Source organism: Salvelinus fontinalis, chromosome 27 (assembly GCF_029448725.1).
Source record: "Salvelinus fontinalis isolate EN_2023a chromosome 27, ASM2944872v1, whole genome shotgun sequence".
Lineage (NCBI taxonomy): Eukaryota > Metazoa > Chordata > Actinopteri > Salmoniformes > Salmonidae > Salvelinus > Salvelinus fontinalis.
This window is the reverse complement of record NC_074691.1, coordinates 16,484,813-16,508,982: the sequence shown is the minus strand read 5'-3', so window position 1 is coordinate 16,508,982 and position 24,170 is coordinate 16,484,813. Positions and strand designations below refer to the sequence as shown.

The 24,170-nt window shown below is 43.2% G+C and overlaps 1 protein-coding gene across 1 annotated transcript; it reads right to left on the bottom strand.

Annotated features, from left to right (window-relative positions):
• Positions 1–4,983: 4,983 nt before the first annotated feature.
• LOC129825164 (sodium-dependent multivitamin transporter-like) lies at positions 4,984–13,976 on the bottom strand. Its single transcript, XM_055885034.1, has 15 exons — positions 11,508–13,976; positions 10,258–10,737; positions 9,788–9,853; positions 9,456–9,507; positions 9,214–9,281; positions 8,941–9,095; positions 8,672–8,812; positions 8,425–8,554; positions 7,702–7,790; positions 7,427–7,539; positions 7,107–7,174; positions 6,834–6,920; positions 6,451–6,638; positions 6,054–6,279; positions 4,984–5,892 (listed from the first exon to the last, which is right to left on the bottom strand). The coding sequence occupies exons 2-15, from the start codon at positions 10,603–10,605 to the stop codon at positions 5,713–5,715; spliced, it is 1,911 nt and encodes a 636-aa protein (XP_055741009.1). The 5' UTR covers positions 10,606–10,737; positions 11,508–13,976; the 3' UTR covers positions 4,984–5,712.
• Between the last annotated feature and the right edge of the window lie 10,194 nt (positions 13,977–24,170).

Below are 24,170 nucleotides of genomic sequence, written 5' to 3'. Positions count from 1 at the left end.
ATTAATAAAAAAAACGGGCACATTTGGGCAGTCTTGATTATTTATATATTTTTCATTAAGAGAAATGCAATGGTTCATTGGATCAGTCTAAAACTTAGCACATACGCTGCTGCCATCTAGTGGCCAACATCTAAATTGCACCTGGGCTGGAATAATACATGATGGCCTTTCTCTTGCATTTCAAAGATGGTACAAAAAAATACAAAAGAACGGTTGTTTTTTTAATTGGTCTTGATTGTGCTTAGAGTGTATTTCAGTATTACTAGAACACAGTGATAAACCCACATTGGGAAAGTTGACATCTGTTCACTTCGGACTGTAAGTTCACCTGAAACATGTCCTGGGCTTCACTTCATTTAAAGGGTAGCATTACAGATACACATTTCAAGTAATTTAAAGTATAAGGAGGAATCAATGCTGTCCCATTTTATCAGACAATTAAATAGATTCTCTCTATACATGAACTTAAATCAACAAAATATCAATGTTGTCAGTCACAGGACATCAATAAAAAGACCTTGAGGAGCCATAGAAATGTTTTGATTGTTTGTGAATGTTACAGGAAGAAGGGATAGCCCTAACAAACTACCGATGCACCAACACAGAACATAGAGAAAATAGAGCTACAGGTACCACTAGATACTATATGACCACTTCTGTCCTCATTGACCAAACATTTTATGGTCCACAACATAGTTCCATTTGCTACAAATGGAAATGAAGTCAATGTAATTATATATAATCCATATGTTCTCTTTCGGTAAGAAAAAAAATAACTATCAAAACATGAAATGACATCATTTTCTATGAGCTTTAAATGGGATGATGTATTTCTCAGTGGGGATGAATGAACAACATTCCTTGCTTGTCTCACACTTCTGGATGTAAAAAGAGCTTGTCGGTCCATTGACTGTAACATAGCCATAGGAGCCCATGCTAAAATGTACCTGTATATCATTGACAACAATGGTGTCAAAAGCTTAATAGCATGACTGAGTCAGTAGTGTCATAGAATCTGGCCCCACAATATGGGTATATAAAGAACTGCCCATCCCTAGCCAGAGTCTCTACTCCCCATAAGGTACAAAGGCAGGTAGAAAATGGCTCTACAGAATTTTTATGTAAAACGCTCTTAGGAAGCAAGTATCAAGCAAATCGGTATAGGCTGAATGAATCACTATGTCAACAATACCAACCCAAACCATAGTAAGGAACAGGCATGTCACTGGAGTCCCCAACTAGACACAACCACACACAAGTAGTTCCCCTGTTTGAGGGACAAACCGGGCATATGGAGTCCCAAGCTCACCACATAAGCCAGACAATCACAACAGAATACCCTGATACCCATTACCCTGATTTGAATTATGTATTATGGTTAGGGTAGATTCCAGTGCATGGAAGGAGCACAAAATGATGACTTTGAACAGAGAATGACACGAGAATTCTTTAAATTGCAAAAAGGACCTTGAAACATTTGACAAATGACAATTAAAATTCAACATCTGCACTGCAGATTTCATGTTCATAGAATGAATGACCAATTAAAATTCAACATCTGCACTGCACCTTTCATGTTCATAGAATGAATGACCGATTCAAAATCACAATGTACTTAATAATAAAACATTAGGTCTAAAACGTTAATCAACCACAGACACCGCCATGGTGGCAAAACATTTACATCATTAGATGTCATTACATCATTAGATAAAAGTGGCCACGTATAAAGGTCTTAAAACACATTACAAAACATTGTTTTTCACATCTTTTTTTGTTTTAAAATTATTTGTGAGTACTGTACTCTGTTGTGCCATCAAAATGGCTGCAGTTTTTCCGTTTGATCAAGTAATGTTCCCTTCACTGTAAATATCCTCTGTTAGAGCAGTGGTGTGGACGAGCCAAAAGTCATGTACGTAAAGTTAAACATCCAAGACACACATGGAGAATCATTATAGTTTTGCAATACAGTAATCACAATCCTGATTACACACTGATCAGTTGTCAAATGAACAGAACTACATTTAACACAGACTACTAATGAGGCACTTCATGACAACTATGGGATCTACAGTGTGGATGCATTGAGAGGAGATGGTATTCTACATTCAATAATGTCACTAGCTAACCAACAGTTTGTCTGGTTGTCTCAATGAAGTAAGTAGAGTAGACTCAATGACCTTTCTCTCTCGAAAAACGTGATCCCAGTTAATGGCAAATGATGGTGATCGCTTGTGCTCTATAGATCTGTATGCAGCTGTCACACCCTGGCCTTATCTTTGTTTTCATTATTATTTTAGGTAGGTCAGGGTGTGACATGGGGAAGTTTGTGTGTTTTTTGTATTGTCTAGGGTGTTGTATGGTTTAGGGGGTTAAATAGAGTAGATGGGTTAGTGTTCAGTGTAGGTATCTAGGAGAGTCTAGGGTTGCCTGAATTGGTTCTCAATCAGACACAGCTGGTTATTGTTGTCTCTGATTGGGAGCCATATTTAAGGCAGCCATAGGCTTTAGCTTTTTGTGGGTAATTGTCTAAGTCTGTGTGTATGTTGAACGTTTGTTGCTTGTTTGTGCACTAACGTTTTTAGCTTCACGGTCGTTTTGTTGTTTTGTTTTCAGTTTATGTATAGTGTTTGTTTTGTGTTCTCTCTCTCTTCGAAATAAAGAAGATGTATTTTTCACACGCTGCGCCTTGGTCCACTGTCTCTCCAGAAGACGATCGTGACAGAATTACCCACCAATGCAGGACCAAGCGGCGTGTCAAGCGGCAACAGGACCCACCTACACAGGATTCATGGACATGGGAGGAGATCCTGGATGGTAAGGGGCCTTGAGCACAACCGGGAGAATATCGCCTCCCTCGTGAAGAGCTGGAGGCAGCTAAAGCCGAGAGGAGGCGATATGAGGAGGCAGCACGGAAGCAAGGCTGGAAGCCCGTGAGTACAACCCAAAAATGTATTGGGGGGGGGGGGGGGGGGGGGGCTTAAAGGGAGTGTGGCGAAGTCAGGTAGGAGACCTGCGCCTACTCCCTGTACTTACCGTGGAGAGTGAAAGTACGGGCAGACACCGTGTTACGCAGTAGAGCGCATGGTGTCTCCTGTACGCGTGCATAGCCTGGTTCGGTACATTCCAGCTCCACGTATCGGCCGGGCTAGATTGAGCGTTGAGCATGGCGCCAGCCTTACGCATGGTGTCCCCGGTTCGCCTACATAGCCCGGTGCGGGTTATTCCACCTCCCCGCACTGGTCGGGCGACGGGGAGCATACAACCAGGTAAGGTTGGGCAGGCTCAGTGCTCAAGGGAGCCAGTACGCCTGCACGGTCCGGTATTTCCGGCGCCACCTCCCCGCCCCGACCCAGTACCACCAGTGCCTCCTCCATGCACTAGCCTTATGGTGCGTGTCTCCGTCAGCCAGCCATGAGCAGCCAGATCCGTCAGCCAGCCATGAGCAGCCAGATCCGTCAGCCAGCCATGAGCAGCCAGATCCGTCAGCCAGCCATGAGCAGCCAGATCCGTCAGCCAGCCATGAGCAGCCAGATCCGTCCAGCCAGGATCCGCCAGCCAGCCAGGATCCACCAGAGCCAGCCAGCCAGGATCAGCCATCCAGCCAGGATCCGTCCCTCCGTCCGGAGCTGCCGTCCCTCAGTCCGGAGCTGCCCCTTATCCTGGTGCTGCCCCTTATCCTGGTGCTGCCCCTTATCCTGGTGCTGCCCCTTATCCTGGTGCTGCCCCTTATCCTGGTGCTGCCCCTTATCCTGGTGCTGCCCCTTATCCTGGTGCTGCCCCTTATCCTGGTGCTGCCCCTTAGTCCGGTGCTGCCCCTTAGTCCGGTGGGGTTAATGTGGAGGGTGGCCATTTGGAGGAGGCTACGAAAGCGGGTAGTGACTATGGTGGGGACCACGACCAGTGCCAGAGCCGCCACCGTGGACAGACGCCCACCCAGACCCTCCCCTAGACTGTATGCTGGTGCGCCCGGAGTTCGCACCTTAAGGGGGGGGGTTATGTCACACCCTGGCCTTAGTTATCTTTGTTTTCATTATTATTTTAGGTAGGTCAGGGTGTGACATGGGGAGGTTTGTGTGTTTTTTGTATTGTCTAGGGTGTTGTATGGTTTAGGGGGTTAAATAGGGTTAGTGTTCAGTGTAGGTATCTAGAAGAGTCTATGGTTGCCTGAATTGGTTCTCAATCAGACACAGCTGGTTATTGTTGTCTCTGATTGGGAGCCATATTTAAGGCAGCCATAGGCTTTAGCTTTTTTGTGGGTAATTGTCTATGTTGCATGTTTTTGCACTTAGTCATTTATAGCTTCACGTTCGTCCGTTTGTTGTTTTTGTTTCGTTTTGTCCTTCTAATAAAGAGATGTACTTTCCACGCGCTGCGCCTTGGTCCTCTCTCAGTCCCTTTGACGATCGTGACAGCTGCACTTATCTCGCTCTTATCTAAGTACGTATTCATTTACTATTGCAGCTTGAAAAGGCAAACGTTAAACCAAGGCCATGTAAGGCAAACAGACGTACGGAGTTTAAGAAACCAAAGCTATCGATTAAGGGCGCTTTCACATATTTCTGTATGATCCGTATTCTAGAGCATTTGGTACCTGATCTGAGCTATAGAACATGTGAAACGCAAATGAGCCCTGGCTCAAACTGATCCTGGACCTGGGTGAGTGGCGGGTCCAAGTTCCAGGACCAGAGTACAAGGTATTGTGACGCAGCAGCGCGAGTCGTGTGAAACTTTTTGCCCGTTGTTAACAAGCTAGCTTCCTAACGTCATGTAGAATGTGTCTCGCAAATCACATTCTGAAACGGTTATTTTCAGATCTTGAGAAAGCAAAATGTATTTTGTAGATTGTCACAATTCAGGAAACCGATCTAGGATGCCGAATTTCATATGTGAAAAGGCGCTAGAACACGGTCACTATGCCTTAAATTGTCTACTGGGACATCAAATATTTTGTAATATTCTTAGTCCATCTGACGTACATGCTTAATCTTCTCTATAAAAACAGCATGCAGTGACATTACATCTGAAGTACCTCGCTCTTCACTGCCTGGTCTCTACCTGATTCTCTTCCATAAACAGAAAGACTTGGGTCCATTTTCACAGTCATTGGAACAACTCATTGCGAGCATGTGCGGTCACAATCTTCCAATCATAATTGGACACAATCACAGTCCAGGCTTTGGTTCAGTCCAACGAGACTTCTCCTCAGCTCTGAGCATGATTGCCACTTGTGTTACTTTAGTTTTTCTCCATCCAGGAATCCACCTCGATTCAGACATGTTGGCTCTTATCAAAACTACAGCTTCATAACTAGTGATTTCCAGTTACTTCAGTTCAGGACAACTGACCAGTGCCATCGTTAATGAGGTACTAATGAATTCAAGATACCCCTGGACCCCCATCCACTAACCGCATTTTATTACACTATTCTTCAATCTAGCAAAGGACTCTGGTTCTGACTCTCTTAACCACCAGAGATTTGTGGTGTATCAGTTTTTCCAGGAAGTAAGGGTCAGAGGTGAAACTCCCTGTTCCTCCACATTGACCTTGGTGCCTTGATGGAAGTCATGTCCAGGAACCCTGGGTCTCCATTGCCCTCCGGTCCTATGTGGATCTTCTCCCCTGGGGCAAAGAAAGCTGCGCAGTAGGGGGGGCTTGTGAAAGTGCTGGGGCTTGGCTGGGGGCTGTGTGTGTGTGTTGGGGGGGGGGGGTCTACAAGGCCGTCTCCTGCAACGTGTGAGCCAGTCGGCAGGAAGGCTGAGGGGTTGCTGTCTCCTCGTCCTCATCCTTCTCTCTTTCCGTCTCCTCAGTCTTCTCCTTCTCTTTGGGATGGGACACTCCATTGCTCTCCTTCCGAGCCATCTGGTAAGGATGCGTGTCGATAGCTTTGGGCTGAATTACATTTAGAAAGATGAAGAAAAGAAACAGCAAGCGGCTATCACAATTACTGTAAAGGGCATTCACAATTACTACTCCGTAACAATGTTACGGCTGCTATGTTGTTTTCACTGGTTCATAGGCGATATCCTCCATCTGGGAGGCCTGCAGCCTACCTTCTGCGGCAGTGGGGTGACACAGCAGAGTATCTCCCTGTAGCGTTCAGGCAGGAAGAAGAGCAGGTTGCCCAGGACAGGGTACACCGTCCCTGGGAGCAGGTCCTTCTCCTTCATAGGACCAGTCAACAGGCTGACTATCAGTCCCACTATCACCACAGTGGTAGAGTTGTGGGCACTGTACCACAAATAGGATAGATTGTACAGGGCCTGCACACCCGTAGGCCTGGAGTGAGAAACACAGGTACTTGGTCAGATTTATATCACCATGCGTATGCAGTCATCCTTAAAACTAGTTCTAATATTTTTGGAAGGATACAATTCAAGTGCTTTATGTTTGATACTGCTGTTCTGGTTCCAATGCTATCAATTTAACGAGGACAAGAAGTCACTGTACTTTGGTTTGGCGGTGATCGAGGTAATGAGGGTGGTCATGACAGCAGTGGTCATGTTGCCGGGGAGGGGCATAGCGGTGCCGTTGATGATGGGGGGCAGAGTAGTGGGCAGCGCCATACGGGACACGAAATGACCAATGCCAATCCAGAACGACATAACCAGGCCTGCCACCAACCCTACTATCGCACCCTGTGGACAGAGAGGAAGGAACAGTTACATCAAAATCAGAAAGATCTGGCTAATTCACCACAGATGTGAAAAAAAGCCATCACAATCTTACGGTATATTTGACTGTTCAGTGAAGAAACCCGTATGTCCTCTGCTTTAGTACCCCTCAATGCCAGCCAACTTGACCCGTGTTACCAAGGCAGTGTTTTGACTTACAGTGGAGTTAGCGCAGGGGAAGAACATTCCCAGACAGAAGACGCCGAGGAGAGGACCACCCACCATCCCAAAGATACTTAATGCTGCCTGGAGGAGAGAGAGAGCGAAAAAGAGAGGTTTATCATCTTTTACTCTTATGTAATATGAAGCCTCTGTCTAAGATAGTAGTAGGTGATCCCCTGGGGGGGGGGCAACGTTGCTAAATGTAATTCAGCTGGGTAGAGGAGTAACCATTAACTAAAGCAAAGAGAGCAGGGGACATGGGTCAGTCACCTGCAGCACTGAGCCCATGTGAGACGCGGTGTAGGCCATGGCCAGACACACCAGCCCGTAGGCAAACGCTGGGAGAAGAAAAGAGGAAGGGAAAAACAGGTCAGGACCATAGGAGTACAATCCTGATACAGTGTACTCTACCAGAAAAAATAATATTAGATGTTTATACCTCCACAGTATTTGGACAGAGAAGTCAAAATTGGTTTGTGGACTCTATACTCCAGCAATAACTTAACAAAAAGCTTGATAAAATATGAACACTGCCTGCCACTGTTCATAAACACTGCCAGCGTGTGGCCACTCAGAGAACAGCACCTCACCCAGGCCTTTTGAGAGCAGTGTGGCTTTGGCCTCAGTCATGTCCGGGCAGTAAGGCTTGATTAGGTCCTCCATGGTTACCGTCGCAAGGGAGTTAAACGCTGATGAGATGGTACTGCAACACAAGAGGGAGGGAAGCTGAATGATTAATGTCATGGGACTAAATAGGGTGGTGAAGTGTGTTCATAACAGTATCATAATACAACCTTTACTGGTGTACCACAACACCATGACATTAATGTAGCAGAGAAACAGTTCCTTGGGGTCTGACTAGTACCTGAGAGCTCCGCTGAACAGGCAGGCGACAAACAGCCCTGGTAGGCCAGGCAGGTCCCTGAACACATCCATCACAAAGTACAGCACCATCTGCAGACAGGAAGAAACTGGCATTTAGACTGGATCAACAGAGCCAAAATGACATTTAACCAAACAATGGCCTTGACTCAAACATCTTTACAAAAGCCTTTATTTGGCTATGATCTGAAGAGAGATAGATACATTAACTATGGCTTCAAAATGAATCAGATTCACATCGCAATACTGATACGTGCAATATTCATATCGCAAGAGATCCATATCGCATGCGATATTTTGAAACGTGTAACATCCGTTGTCTTCTCCTCTTGTGGCTGTTTCCCGTACACACCAAGTCCTGCACCCTGTCACTCAAGCAGCGCAGTTCCTCAATCCCGCTGTTAGATTCACTTTTAGTTTGCATGCGGTTCTGTTAGTGTAGGTCGAATGCAGTCAACAGATTGGAAAGCAGCATCGTTCTTGTTTGGAACACTTTGTTTCTTAATAGAAGTCATTCTACTTCTATGATCTCCACAGTTCACCCAAGAGTGTCGATCAATATCTCACAAAAAATAGCACATTTTGGTAAAACAATTATATTAATGCCCATATCGTGCTGCCCTAACATAACCACAGTCCCATCAGGATGTCAGTACAGCGAGGGACCACTAAGTGTGTTGTTATGGAGGTAGCTAGTCCTACTTGCCTGGTCGTTGGTTTTGACGTAACCCTTATCCAGTGGGCTATCCTCACCGTAGCGAGCAAACATCACCAGGCCCATCAGACAGCCCAGACACAACACCAGCTGCTGGCAGGGAAACACCACGTAGCACGACCTGGCGACACACCACAACGTATAATATTACCATTGTGTCTAAGCAGTTGTTCATTTTTTTGAACATGATGTAATTAATGTGAATCCAGTTCAACCGGGCGTTAGTGTTGATGCTTACATGACCGCCTCCCCCTCAGTGCGGGAGCTGAGGTACCTCTGGACCTGGGCCTGGTTGACCCCGTACAGCGCCAGCATGAGGAACACCCCGCCCACCCCCAGCGTCCAGAACGTGTGCCTCTCCGTCGGGTCAGGGTTCAGACTGCACGGGACACAGGTCAAAGGAGAGGAGGGTTACAACACCACACACAGAGCCCACTATTAGTATCCTCTGTAACTGGTCCAGGGACAGTTTGAAGTCTCATTAGGTCAACTAAGGAAAAGACTCACTCCAGACTAGCGATGCGGCTGCCGTTGATGGCTTTCCTCCACACCTCTCCCATGCCTCCTGCCTGGTGGGCCCCCACTATGATGACCGCGAGTTGGCCAGCAAACATCACAATGGTCTGGAACACGTCTGTCCAGATGACTGCCTTCAGCCCTCCCTGACACGCAAGACAAGATATACATACTGTCTATTCAGCTGCATATAATAATTGCATTCAGAGTTGTAGGGAGATGGGTGGCTACATTGAAAATTCACTGAGGAAAAGAGACACTCACTAATGTTGTGTACAGGGTGCACACCAGACCCATGGCCAGCACTGCCCCCCAGAGGTCAAATCCAGTCACTGCAGGTGGACAGTATCAACAGCACACATCAACATAGATCACATTTACACCACACCAGTCATTCATCGTCTATAAAGCCAGAACAGGTACTAAAGCTCTCACCGAACATACTCAGTGAAACTAGCATTATTCTACCACTTTATATAGGAAATACACGTGACAGATCCCTTTACCTGCATTGAGTGCGAGTGCTGGTGCATAGAGGACCACTCCCATATAGATCACCTGCAGAGACAGTCAAACAACGGTCCAAATTCACAGGGAAGCAAACTGAGTAGGAGCCATAGGTGGTTGATTAAAATACATATCAAATACACATCAAGTGGTAAAACTTCAAATTCACATCAAGTGGTGAAACTTCTCAGGAAAAGGGCGAGACCTACTAGTACAGAAAGTCCCTGTTCTGCAGAGCACAGCATGTCCAGGATATTAGTAATGTGGGAACACACCAGGAGCACTCACAGACATAACTACAACAGTCTGGAGGACACACAAATACACTCACCATCTGAAAGATAAAGGTCACGGTGCCCATGATGCGAACCGTCTTATTGAAGCGCAGCTCCAAATACTACACAATGAAGAAAAGCCAGAAGGTGGGGGGAGAGAAAGAGGGAAGGAGAGACGTTAAAGCCTACCACTGATCATAAAGCATTAGTCATCTGTGACTATTCCGAGCGCAATAGAAGTGGAGATTCTAAGGGCCGGGGAACAGTCCTTTGTTGTCAGAAGCACTGTCTCGTCTGCTGTACATCGATGCTCAATGGAGAGAAGTACTCTGGTTCAGCTACTCTGGTTAGCCATTGGCAAAATGAAAAAGCAGACAACATGCTGAGAATGTTGTTTTGCGTTCAACTAGCCTCCCTTGCCAGGGTTGTAGCGAGACAGAGGCACAGAGAGATACACAGCTGCACACAAACTCATCATTCACAGACACTGTTCCCTCTCTAGGTAAGGTTAAGGTTTAGAGCTCACCTCATAAGCGCTGGTGAGGCAGAGCCTGTAGAAGACAGGAATGAAGACGTGGGCGGGGACAAGCAGACCCAGGAAGTAGGAGACTCCCATGAACCAGTACTGCGTTCCGTAGGTGTAGATCTCCGAGGGCACTCCCAGGATGGCCACGGCCGACTGGAAGGTGGCGAGCAGTGAGAGCGACACGGGCAGGCAGCTCATAGAACGGTCGGCCAATAGGAACTCCTGCGTGGTGCGCTGGCGCCCGCCGGACAGGGCGTAGAACAGGCCGATGCACGTGGACGCCACCAGCAGCAGGGCGAAGATCACATAGTCCGGCGTGGAGAAGTGCATCTGGACTACGTCCCCCATGATGCCGCGGGGTGAGGGGCTGGGAATGAGGTGGGGTTGGCCGTGGGTGGCGCAGCCCGGGCGGATGAGGACGGTGTTAGTGGACACTCACCTATATGTCTCCTCCCAGACACCGAAGTGGAAGGATAAATGCTATAGTGAGGGAGAGAGGGGAGACGGAGGGTAGTTATTCTCATCGCTGGCTCTCTTAGTTTTTCTCTACAAGCATGAAGAGCTAGATACACGCAATGCATACAGTAGGTGCTCTGATGGGAACATTTCACACCGCCCTATAACCTAATATAATTCACATCTATTCATTTTCCACTTGGTTACTCTTCCATTTCAGAGCGTCTCAGTAAGGGCTGAAAGTTCAACATTGAAACCACATGGTAAATCCTCTACAGCAGGTCCGTCTGCCATGGCAACACAGTCGGTGCTGATAAAAGTGCTAATCAAATGAGCATTAGTTGTCAAGGTTCCAACACACTGACGGTTGGTGGTCTATTGACACATACCACAGTGAGTGTGAGCCAGGGCAGACTGACCTAGTCTAACTCCTTAACATTACAACAGTTAGTTCATCAGCGGCCTAACACACAATGATAAATTCCCCTCACAGTGCAACTGACAGATCAGTGTCTGAGGTCTTCACAGTCTCTCACTCGCTCAGCGACCAGACAGGCATTATAGTGGGGCATGCCTACACTATTTACAGTACGTCACTGATGCAAGGATAACATCCTATTGTGACCACGACTCATGCATTTACAGGACAGGGAGAATACTGATAGTTAAATAACTAATAGGCATTGAAGAGAGAATGAGGGAAAAGAGAGCGAGGGAGGGGAATATAGACAAGACAGGGAATGGAGAGAGTGGAGAGAGAGAGGGCTAATTGATACGTTTGAAGCAGGTCTTACCGTGTCGGTGGTTGGGCTGGCGAACGGTGGTCTGAGGTTGGATGTCTCACACAGAACCTGGAACTTAATAATAGCCAAGCTGTGGGAGTGTCTTCCTCATAGGCACCAATCATAAACCCCTGTAGAAGGCAAAGGGAAGACCTGCAACAACAAAAAGTGGTTTTCATAACACAGTTACCACAGAAATAATAATTCAAAACATCTAATATAACTAGGTTATTGTTTTAACAGTATCAGTGTACATTATAATACCAAACTTTATCCTACACATCATTTGCACTACTTACTGACAATATTTGTATTATCAACTGTCAAAACATCAGGACCCACCGCACTCTTCATCACTTTCACTAATCTACCAGTCAAAAATGCAATACTTTCTTTCACACAACGTGCCTTTTGACGATACACCCAATACCAGCTGATCTGAACTGTCCTGTCTGAGTAACTGGCAGCTTCCTGCAGAGGGAGGAGAGTTAAGGAGATCTGGTGAGACGCTGCGCTCTCATTCGATTAGTCCTCAGAGCAAGCGGGCATGTGTTAATGCGAGAGAGTGTGTGTGAAGGTATGAGAGGGTGAGCTAGTGTAAGTAAGTGAGGGGTCACTGTGCCATGACTTCAGTCCTTACATTGTGCAATCATCATCATCATCATCATCATCATCATCATCATCATAAATGCTAGATTCCAAGGGATGCAGAAGTTTAAAGCTCTGGCTGTGTGTTAACAATAAACTACCTGACTCATTCACTCCAGGTTACACTTCAAAGTACGACGACACAGTATGTCTGACAATAAATTATCCTCTCACGTTGCCTTTTTTTATATATCATATTTTTATTCAGAGTTAATAAAATATTAAGATATTGTACGTTTCCCATTTTTGTCTCCCCTCAACCCATCAGCCACCCCTCCAGTATGCCTTCAAACACATTTTAGAAATAAAGGCAAAGTCATTGAGGTACATATCAGAAAACAAATATGAATAGATCTAATGTAGGGTAAGGATAAAGGACTTGAATGAAACCCAACACTAGAGTAGGCCTATACAATCCTTACATAATTGATGTCATTATATTTTTACATTTAAAAATAAATCTCAATATTAAAAATGTAAAGGACATATTACTGTTCCGATACGCACCGGTAAATGGATTGGGTAATGTCAACAGGGTTGTAGTCTCTATTAGTGTGTGGCGGGCTGGTTAACACTGGGTTAAACTTATTCAAGTTAACGGTATGCATAAGACACATTTTTACTGGCAGTCGTTGACTTTCTTCTGCAGAACATACAGTGCCTTCGAAAAGTATTCAGACCCCTTGACTTATTCCACATTTTGTTAAGTTACAGCCTTATTCTAATATATATATATATATATTTTAATTCTCATCAATCTACACACAATACCCCATAATGACAAAGCAAAACCAGGTTTTTAGAAATGTTAGCTAATTTAAAAAATATTTTTAAAACATTTACATAAGTATTCAGACCCTTTACTCAGTACTTTGTTGAAGCACAATTGGCAGCGACTACAGCCTCAAGTCTTCTTGGGTGTGACGCTACAAGCTTGGCACACCTGTATTTGGGGAGTTTCTCCCATTCTTCTCTGCAGATCCTCTCAAGCTATGCCAACAATTTTCAGGTCTCTCCAGAGAATTTCAAATTGGATTCAAGTTTGGGCTCTGGCTGGGCCACTCAGAGACTTGTCCCTAAGCCACTCCTGCGTTGTCTTGGCTATGTGCTTAGGGTCGTTGTCCTGTTAGAAGGTGAACCTTTGCCCCAGTCTGAGGTCCTGAGCAGGTTTTATTAAGGATCTCCCTGTAGAGATCCTTCATTTTTTTAAATCCTCTCCGCCCTGTGCAACTGGGTTCTGGACTTCCTGACGGGCCGCCCCCCAGGTGGTAAAGGTAGGAAACATCACCTCCACTCTGCTGATCCTCAACACTGGGGGGGATGGGTGCATGCTCAGCCCCCTCCTGTGCTCCTTGTTCACCCAGTCACCTTCACCACCTGGGGGCGGCCCGTCAGAAAGTCCAGGACCCAGTTGCACAGGGCGGGGTTCAGACCCAGGGCCTCGAGCTTAATGATGAGCTTGGAGGGTACTTTGGTGTTGAATGCTGAGCTATAGTCAATGAACAGCATTCTTACATAGATATTCCTCTTGTCCAGATGGGATAGAGCAGTCTGCAATACGATGGCGATTGCTTCTTCTATGGATCTATTGGAGCGGTATGCAAATTGAAGTGGGTCTAGGGTGTCAGGTAAGGTGGAGGTGCTACGATCCTTAAAAACGTCTTCGAGATCGGTGTCCCATCCACAGGACGGTTGAGCTAACGTAGGCTAATGCGATTAGCATGAGGTTGTAAGTAACAAGAACAATACCCAGGACATAGACAAATCTGATATTGGTAGAAAGCTTCAGTTCTTTTTAATCTAACTGCACCGTCTAATTTACAGTAGCTATAACAGTGAAAGAATATCATGCTATTGTTTGAGCAGAGTGCACAGTTTTGAACATGAAAAGTTATTAATAAATAAAACGGGCACATTTGGGCAGTCTTGATTATTTTTATTTTTTTATTAACAGAACTGCAATGGTTCATTGGATCAGTCTAAAACTTAGCACATACGCTGCTGCCATCTAGTGGCCAAAATCTAAATTGCACCTGGGCTGGAATAATACATGATGGCCTTTCTCTTGCATTTCAAAGATGGTACAAAAAAATACAAAAGAACGGTTGTTTTTCAATTTGGATGATCTTTTACCAGATCTAGTGTGTTATATTCTCCTACATTCCTGTCACATTTCTCGTCGCTGGCCCTCTAATGTTGGGTATGGCATTTTCGGTGAAAATTTAAAAAAGGGGCAGATCCTCAAGAGGTTTAAACTAGTCTCTCAAATCACTTCATGGTGACAGAAGTGAGTGCTACGGGGCGATTGTCATTAAGTCGTGGTACCCTTCCCCAGATCTGTGCCTAGACACAATCCTGCTTCGGAGCTCCATGGACAATTCCTTCGACCTCATGGCTTTCGCTCTGACATGCACAGTCAACTGTGGGACCTTATATATAGACAGGTGTGTACCTTCTCAAATCATGTCCAATCAATTTAATTTACCACAGGTAGACTCCAATCAAGTTGTAGAAACATCTCAAGGATGATCAATGGAAACAGGATGCATCTGAACTCAATTTCGAGTCTCATAGCAAACGGTCTGAATACTTATGTAAATAAGGTATCCGTTTTTTATTTTTAATACATCTGCAAACATTTCTAAAAACCTGTCCTCGCTTTGTCATTATGGGGTATTGTGTGTAGATTGCTGTGGATTTGTTTTTATTTAATCCATTTTAGAATTAGGCTGCAACGTAAAAAAATGTGGAAAAAGTCAAGGGTTTCCGAATGCACTCTAGGTGCAGCACCCTTATTGTATGGGACACTTAAAGGCACTTTTAGAGGCCACTCAATACAATACTCATCATTAAAACTAAAGCAGTTTAGGTCAAAAGAGATCAGATTAATAATTCTGTTGCCACCAACATAATGCTATATATATGGGGCATACAATCTCAGCTCTGTAGATTTTTCTGTGAAGAGACAGAATCACTAGACAACTTATTCTGATATTGCCCCTATAAAGCTTGTTTCTGGTCACAAGTTCAGGAATGGTAAAAAAAAAAAAAAATGTCACAATATTCACTTAAAATTAACCTTACAAATAGCAGTGTTGGAGCTATTTGGAAAGCCAGTCAGTCAATCAATAATATAATAATAATAATAATCCTAGAAAAGTTTATCTTTAGCTCATAATCTGTGGATACTACGTGATTAGAAAGGTTCAAAATGTATGTAAAACATCACAATTGAAAAATATATGGCACATGGAAACCAAAACAAGGGTAGTCTATGGTGATAGGTAGGATTGGTTGAGAGTGGCTGAGGGGTGGGATTAAAGATATTATGTAAGGTAATGTATTATTGTTATGTGATTGCTGTATATAAAAGTCCCATGTATGTAAAATGTATGTATACAGTATTTGAAGTCGGAAGTTTACATACACCTTAGCCAAAAACATTTAAACTCAGTTTTTCACAATTCCGGACATTTAATCCTAGTAAAAATTCCCTGTTAGGTCAGTTAGGATCACCACTTTATTTTAAGAATGTGAAATGTCAGAATAATAGTAGAGAATGATTCATTTCAGCGTTTATTTCTTTCATCACATTCCCAGTGGGTCAGAAGTTTACATTTACTAATTGAGTGTTTGGTAGCATTGCCTTTAAATTTGTTAAACGTTTCGGGTAGCCGTCCACAAGCTTCCAACAATAAGTTGGGTGAATTTTAGCCCATTCTTGACAGAGCTGCTGTAACAGAGTCAGGTTTGTAGGCCTCCTTGCTCTCACATGCTTTTTCAGTTCTGCCCACAAATGTTCTATGGGATTGAGGTCAGGGCTTTGTGATGGCCACTCCAATACCTTAACTTTGTTGTCCTTAAGCCATTTTGCCACAACTTTGGAAGTATGCTTGGGGTCATTGTCCATTTGCGTGACCCATTTGCAACCAAGCTTTAACTTCCTGACTGATGTCTTGAGATGTTGCTTCAATATATCCACATCATTTTCCTGCCTCATGATGCCAACTACTTTGTGAAGTGCACCTGTCCCTCCAGCAGCAAAGCACCCCCACAACATGATGCTGCCACCTTCGTGCTTCACGGTTGGGATGGTGTTCTGTGGCTTGCAAGTCTCCCCCTTTTACCTCCAAACATAACGATGTTCATTATGTCCAAACAGTTCTATTTTTGTTTCATCAGACCAGAGGACATTTCTCCAAAAAGTACGATCTTTGTCCCCATGTGCAGTCGCAAACCGTAGTCTGGCTTTTTTATGGCGGTTTTGGAGCAGTGGCTTCTTCCTTGCTGAGCGGCCTTTCAGATTATGTCAATATAGGACTCGTTTTACTGTGGATATAGATACTTTTGTACCTGTTTCCTCCAGCATCTTCACAAGATCCTTGCTGTCGTTCTGGGATTGATTTGCACTTTTCGCACCAAAGTACGTAAAATTACCTCTCTAGGAGAGATAATTGTACATTTGAGGGATCAGTGGTGAGGCATATTTGCACTTGAGTTGATGAGCTAGAAATCCACCAGCCTTTTCTCCATGCTTGTAAACAAAATCGCATGCGCGGAGTAGCTGCTGCTCAGCCTTATCTGTGGATAGTAAATTGTCCTGAGTGAAGACTCAACCTTTCTTTGTAAAGTTCTGGTGGAGTATTGTTGATCTAATTCCAGAATGGCATAAATCAGCTGTTATGCGTTTCATTTTCCGTTTACTGAGAGGAATAGGAATTGATTGCCTATAAAACAACCTAAAGTATAGATGGAGGTCAAATCTGTTTTAAAGACATCAATTGTATTCAATAAAACGGTGTAGAATGAATAGTTTGAACGTAAATATGAGTTAAGTCTCAATGGAGAGCGATCTGTATAGTTCAATAAGAATGAGAGGTCAAGCAAAAGAGGAGCATGGTCACTAACAATGGCAGCATATTCAAGAAGGGCTTTATCTACGAAAAAGTAAGTTCTTTGCTTCTGGCCTTTTTGAGCCTGTAATCGAACCCACAAATGCTGATGCTCCAGATACTCAACTAGTCTAAAGAAAGCCAGTTTTATTGCTTCTTTAAATCAGAACATCAGTTTTCAGCTGTGCTAACATAATTGGAAAAGGGTTTTCTAATGATCAATTAGCCTTTTAAAATGATCAACTTGGATTAGCTGACACAACATGCCATTGGAACACAGGAGTGATAGTTGCTGATAATGGGCCTCTGTACACCTATGTAGATATTCCATAATTTTTTTTTAAAAAAAATCAGCCGTTTCCAGCTACAATAGTCATTTACAACATTAACAATGTCTACACTGTATTTCTGATCAATTTGATGTTATTTTAAAATGGACCAAAAAAAAGTGCTTTCCTTTCAAAAACAAGGACATTTCTAAGTGACCCCAAACTTTTGAACGGTAGTGTATACTTTATATACTGTAACCTTATACAGGAAGCAAGTGAACATTCCAGTTCACGTCCGATTCCACCACGGTCCGCATGTGATTGATTCATGTATTGTGATATAGGCTACCAGCTGGAGCACAACAGCGGTGACCAGCACAGAGGGCATCCAGTCTCTGAGGGAGAAAGTGATAGTGATAGAGCATTACACACACACACACACCACCCAACAACACAGCATTGTCCTTTAAAAGGTCACCGAGAAAAAACCCAAGTCGATTACATTTTACGTAAACCTGGTGACTGCCTTTTACAGCAGTCCTCGTGACTGGCTTCAACGTATAGGCCAGTAGGCTGGACCAATGCTGATTATGATAATCTACTTGAGTCTGTAGCTATGTAGCGATTTATGGCAAAATAAATGTGCCAACCTTTCTGGGTAAATATGGCTAATTTGATTTCCTCATGCGTGACAATACCTACTAGCCTATACATTGACACATCGTACCGGTATCCCCTGTATATAGCCCCGCTATTGTTATTTACTGCTACTCTTTAATTATTTGTTATTCTTCTCTACTACTTTTTGGGGGGTATTTTCTTAAAACTGCATTGTTGGTTAAGGGCTTTTAAGTATGCATTTCACTGTAAGGTCTACTACACCTGTTGCATTTGGCGCATGTGACAATGATTTTTTGATTTGATTTACTGAGCTTCTGTTAACGATGGGCTCCTATTACAGGTAACGAAAATGAGTACCCTCTCAGGGGATGACCTGTGTAAAGAGAGTGCATAAAGCGCTTCAGAAGAACGCCTTGGTTCCTGTGACATTAAGAAAACTAGGCTGGCTATACAGAGATTAAGTATCATTCTGAAAGGGAAAGGTTAGTATCATTTCCAAAGGAGAGGGGGAGTTTCTCTAAAATATTTGTGCTAAAAGGGTAAACACAAGTATGAATGTTTTGTCTCCCCATTTAAACAGCCTTGTGATAAGGAGTCCTTCAGGTCTGCATTTAACAGAGCCTTCAGAAAGTATTCTCCCCCCTTGACTTCTCCACATTTTGTTGTGGTACACCCTGCATTTAAAATGGATTATATTGCAATGTTCTGTCACTGGCCAACACACAATAACCCATAATGGTGGAATATTTTTTTTAGAAATGTCTTCAAATTAATTAAAAATGAAAATCTGAAATGTCTTGAGTCAATACATATTCAACCCATTTGTTATGGCAAGACTAAATACTTTCAGGAGTAAAAATGTGCTTAACAAGTCACACAAGTTTCTTTGACTCACTGTGTGCAAAAATAGTGTTCAACATAATTTTATAATTACGACCTCATCTCTATACAATTGTCTGTAAGGTCCCTCAGTCGAGCAGTGACTTTCAAACACAGATTCAACCACAAAGACCAAGGAGGTTTTCCAATGCCTCTCAAGGAATGGCACCTATTGGTATAGATGGGTAGAAATTTAAATCAATATATCCAGTCACTACAAAGATATAGGTGTTCTTCCTAACTCAGTTGCCAGAGAGGAAGGCCAATGGTGACTTTAAAACAGTTAGAGTTTAATGGCTGTGATAGGAGAAAACTCAGGATGGATCAACAACATTGTAGTTACTCCACAATACTAACCTATTTGAAAGAGTGAAAAGAAGAAAGCCTGTACAGAAACAAAATGATCAAAAATATGCATCCTGTTTGCAATAAGGCACTAAAGTAAAACTGCAAAAATTGGCATTTACATTCACTTTATGTCCTGAATACAAAGCATTATGTGTGGGGCAAATCCAACACATCACTGAGTACCACTTCATATTTTCAAGCATGGTGGTGGCTGCATCATGTTATGGGTGTGCTTGTCATCAGCAAGGACTACAGTGTTATTTTTAGGATAAAAAGAAACTGAATAGAGCAAAATTCTGGAGGAAAACCTGGCTCCGTCTGCTTTCAAAACAGACACTGGGAGACAAATTCCCCTTTAAGCAGAACAATAACCTAAAATACAAGGCCAAATATTTATTTGATCAGGCAGTCATACTGAGACCATACAGTTAACCTCATAATTTATAACTAGGGATGCAGCAGAGATAGTGCTATGACCTGGTCTAAAACCAAACTGATGTACATTTAGAAAATATTTCAAAGATAAGACCTTAGCTGAGAATGAATCAAGTCTCATATTTTAGCTAGGCAAGAAAGAGGGTGATAATAGAAAAAGGGTGATAATTATTTAGGCACACGAGTTGCTTACCAAGATGACATAGATTGTTCCTGGGTGGCCTAGTTACAGTTGACTTAAATCGGCTTGAAAATCTATGGCAAGACTTGAAAATGGCTGTCTGGCAATGATCAACAACCAACTTGACAGAGCTTGAAGAATTTTTTAAGAATGTGCAAATATTGTACAATCCAGGTATGCAAATCTCTTACAGACTTACCCAGAAAGACTCACAGCTGTAATCGCTGCTAAAAGGTGATTCTAAGTCAGTGGTGTGAATACTTTTGTAATTTAGATAACTGTATTTAATTTTTAATAAAAATGCAAACAAATCTAAAAACATGTTTTCGCTTTGTCATTATGGAATATTGTGTGTAGATGGGTGAGAAAAATTAAGATTTAATGCATTTTGAACTCTAGCTGTAACACAACAAAATGTGGAATAAGTCGAGGGGTATGAATACTTTCTGAAGGCCTGGTAAACAATCTCTGTTAACCCAGAACTAAAGTCTTGCGTAATTGGTCAGCTGCTCAATTAAGTTAAGGGTCGATACATCTTAAGAGAAGAGACGCTAGAATGAGGAGCGGAACTGGAATGAGAAGCTCCACCCTCTCTCTTCGCAAATTACGGGCCAAATGTTATCTCCCCTTCCGAAATTCCAAAGACGCTAACACCTGCGGAATTGAGATTTGTACATATAACCAGTGACGAAAAACCCAAAACACCCGAACTATGGTTTCTCGCATCCCGTTCAGTCCCAACAGATTCTACGGTACCAGTTATATTTACGTAGATCTGTCCATGAGAAAATACAGAAATATAAAAAAAATGTAGCAATGTTAAAGAGTGCAAAATGCCTACCATCTATCGCAACAATTTCTGACCAGCTAAATGCTTAGGGCTAAAGAGCCCACTGCAATGCAATGAAATACTTTACTTGCAAACATATACCATACCAGTCCATTTCTACTAGTAGGCAACAGGAGAAAAGCAGTCCTTCTCCATAAAGAAGAGTATGATTTCCCAGTGAGAAGCCAGGTCTACTAAGACTGTCATCTCTCTGAAAACAGTGGTTTGTTGAAACACTGCAAGTCCAGAGCTCATCAGAGGCTCAGTGGTCCTGTTGAATAATCTCAGCCAGTCACAAGGTCTGTGATGATCAAACAGTGAAAGCCTGCCTTGACAGGCTGTCTGTGTGATTCTCCTGAGCCTGTGTGATCAAACCCAGGGTGTCTGACCAATTAAACACCACTCGCTATGAGTCATCACCTCTGAGGTACAACAGACTACAATAGAGCAGCCCATGCCACAGCATAATCTCTACAGGAAAACCAAACCCATGCATTGGGCTTCTAAATATACCAGCAGTTAGGAAAATGGTGGTAAATAAGGTAATGAGTGACTCCAGACTCAATTAGGCTAGATACAGTAATTGGCAAATGCAAACAGGTCTAGGGCCTATTCTAATCAACCTACTCACTTGTAGTGAGGTTTGATATAATTACAGGTTGTACAGCTGCTGAAACAGCAGTGGTGTCTTATGGGGCTTCACTTGCCCTGTGCCAGCTGTGTAACAGAGACAGAAACACTGTGCCCACTGCTCATTGTCGCTACAGTTTAATCAGAGGTTGTTTTTCATAGCTCCTTAATGAGAGACCCTGCTGGTTTGGTCTCAGGCCATAAAGTCAACCACAGCATGGGTCAGCGTTGTGTGTCTGTCTCCAACAGGGTAGAAAAATAACTACTGCAGAGCCAGAGGTATTTAAAGAAAGAGGGAAAGCTACTTAAAATGCCAGTCTTGATGCATGATTAGGGGCAATTGAAAACGTGTTGCCAACAACATTGTTGCCTTCTCCCAATATATGTAGGTCATTGAGGTTCATAAAGTAATCAGTGCTCCCAGCCATCCAGGACGTACATGCCAGGCGGTGTCTGAGAAAGGCATGAAAAATTGCCAAAGACTCCAGCCACCCGAGACAGACAGTTCTCTATGCTCCCATCCAGCAGGCGGAACCGGTGCATCATGGCTCAGACAAACAGACTCCAAAACAGCTTCTATCTCCTGGGCATAAGACTGTTAAATGGCCAACAACTACTGCTCTCCCTCGCCCACAGACCATCCACACTGATTCTATACCCATCCACAGGTATCTACCCAGGTCTCTAAATGTAATATTGATTAGATGCATTACTCCACTACGCTGCTGTTCATTGATTATTGATTGCCATAACCATTAGTATTTATCCTGCTATTGGTCACTATTACTCCCGTTCACATATATATAAATACTTATTGTATTCCTACTACCAGTCACTTTCAGCCCTGTTTACATGTGCATCCTACTCCAGTCACTTTTTATGTATAAACACACCTGCACATTGAATAGAAGGTACTGGCACTGACCTGTATATACATCATTCTTATGTTTCTTTAACTCATCATAGTTGTTTTTTTTATTCATTAGTCTATTATTAAATTGTTATTATTTTAGACCCGTTGTATCCTGTGCACATGGCGAATAAACTTTGAAATTTGAAACTATTCTTATCTACGAGAAACTTCCATCAGCTGTCTAACAGCCATCCTCCCTCTCGTGACTGAGGTGGGGGATCATGATGAACTTTGTCCAAGTGGTAGATCATCATACCCAAAGGTCAACGGCCAGTTATAGGGTGATCTAGGAACACTCAACTCTGTGGGATCGCTCAAATCAAAATGGCATGGACACCTGACAGCAGCCATGCAGTGTAGCCCCGCCACAGAAGAGGGAACTATATCACTTCACTAGTGGGAGGAATCCCTGAAGGATCTATTGCTATCTGAGACACTTACAGTTAGCTTAAATAGCCTGCCCTTTACAGAAAAAAGAGCAACCAAACACAGCAACCTTTTCCTGCACCTGGCAACTGGGGGGGGGGGACACTGTATGTTATCTTGTAAAGTGCAGCCTGCCCCCTGCCTTGAAGTAGGTTAACCCCCTTCAGTGTAAATTGTGGAAAAAAGACATCCATTTACATTCAATGTGAGCAGGGGGGAGGAGAACAGAAGAATGACCGTGGGAAGGGATGCAGCTGACAGACCTGTTTAGTGCTTGTAGACACCATAGGAAAGATTAGAAGATAGACATTTCCTTCCTTTTCGGGAGAACAAATAATTTGTTTGATCAGGTCACTTAATCTCCAAAGACTACTGTTCAGGTGTGGACAAATCAGTCTCAAATTGTAAGAAACAGATATGATCTTACACCTCTACAGGCGCTGCATCTTCGCAAGGTAGCATCTCAAGGCTTATCATGAGCATGCTCCTCACCTAGATGTGGCAATCAGTGAACCTGTTCAACCCATCATGTGCCTCAGACTGTTCAAGGCCCAGTGTATCACAGCTACCCAAGAAGGCAAGAATCTGAGTAAGCTACAAAAGGGCAACTATAACAACATGACAGATGAGAGTTAAGCAACAGTTAAGCTTAAATGACATTAAGCAACAGACAAAGACAATTTGGGACGGTCTGTTTATTAAGCAAAATACATTTACCAAAATACAGACAAGATTGTGGAGGGCATGCCACCATCACAAAGAGCATAGCGCTGTCTGACTCCACATTCTGTGATGTTAAAACCTCTCTAGGGTATGTGAGACTGTAGCGTCCCACCTCTTCAACAGCCAGTGAAACTGCAGGGCGCCAAATTCAAACCAACAGAAATCCCATAAATTTCAATTCCTCAAACATACATGTATTTTACACCATTTTAAAGATACACTTGTTGTAAATCCAGCCACAGTGTCCAATTTCAAAAAGGCTTTACGACGAAAGCAAACCAAACGATTATGTTAGGCGAGTGCCTATTCACAGAATAACACAGCCATTTTTCCAGCAAAAGAGAGGATTCACAAAAAGCAGAAATATAAATCAAATTAATCACTAACCTTCGATGATCTTCATCAGATGACACTCATAGGACTTCATGTTACACAATACATGTATGTCTTGTTCGGTAAAGTTCATATTTATATCCAAAATTCTGAGTTTACATTGGCGCGTTACGTTCAGAAGTTCCAAAACATTCTTTGATTTTGCAGAGAGCCACATCAATTTACAGGAATACTCATAATAAACATTGCTAAAAGATACAACTGTTATGCATGGAATTTTAGATGCACTTCTCCTTAATGCAACCGCTGTGTCAGATTTCAAAAAAGCTTTACGAAAAAAGCAAACCATGCAATAATCTGAGTCGGCGCTCAGAGCCCAATCAAGACACAAATACACTGCTCAAAAAAATAAAGGGAACACTTAAACAACACAATGTAACTCCAAGTCAATCACACTTCTGTGAAATCAAACTGTCCACTTAGGAAGCAACACTGATTGACAATAAATTTCACATGCTGTTGTGCAAATGGAATAGACAAAAGGTGGA

Excerpts from the sequence above, each read along its gene's own strand:
- LOC129825164 (XM_055885034.1), bottom strand. The coding sequence starts at position 10,605 with ATGGGGGACGTAGTCCAGATGCACTTCTCCACGCCGGACTATGTGATC. Across the intron at positions 9,096-9,213 it reads GCACCCTGTACACAACATTA|GGAGGGCTGAAGGCAGTCAT; the intron begins GTGAGTGTCTCT and ends CTTGCGTGTCAG. Across the intron at positions 8,555-8,671 it reads ACTGAGGGGGAGGCGGTCAT|GTCGTGCTACGTGGTGTTTC; the intron begins GTAAGCATCAAC and ends GTGTGTCGCCAG.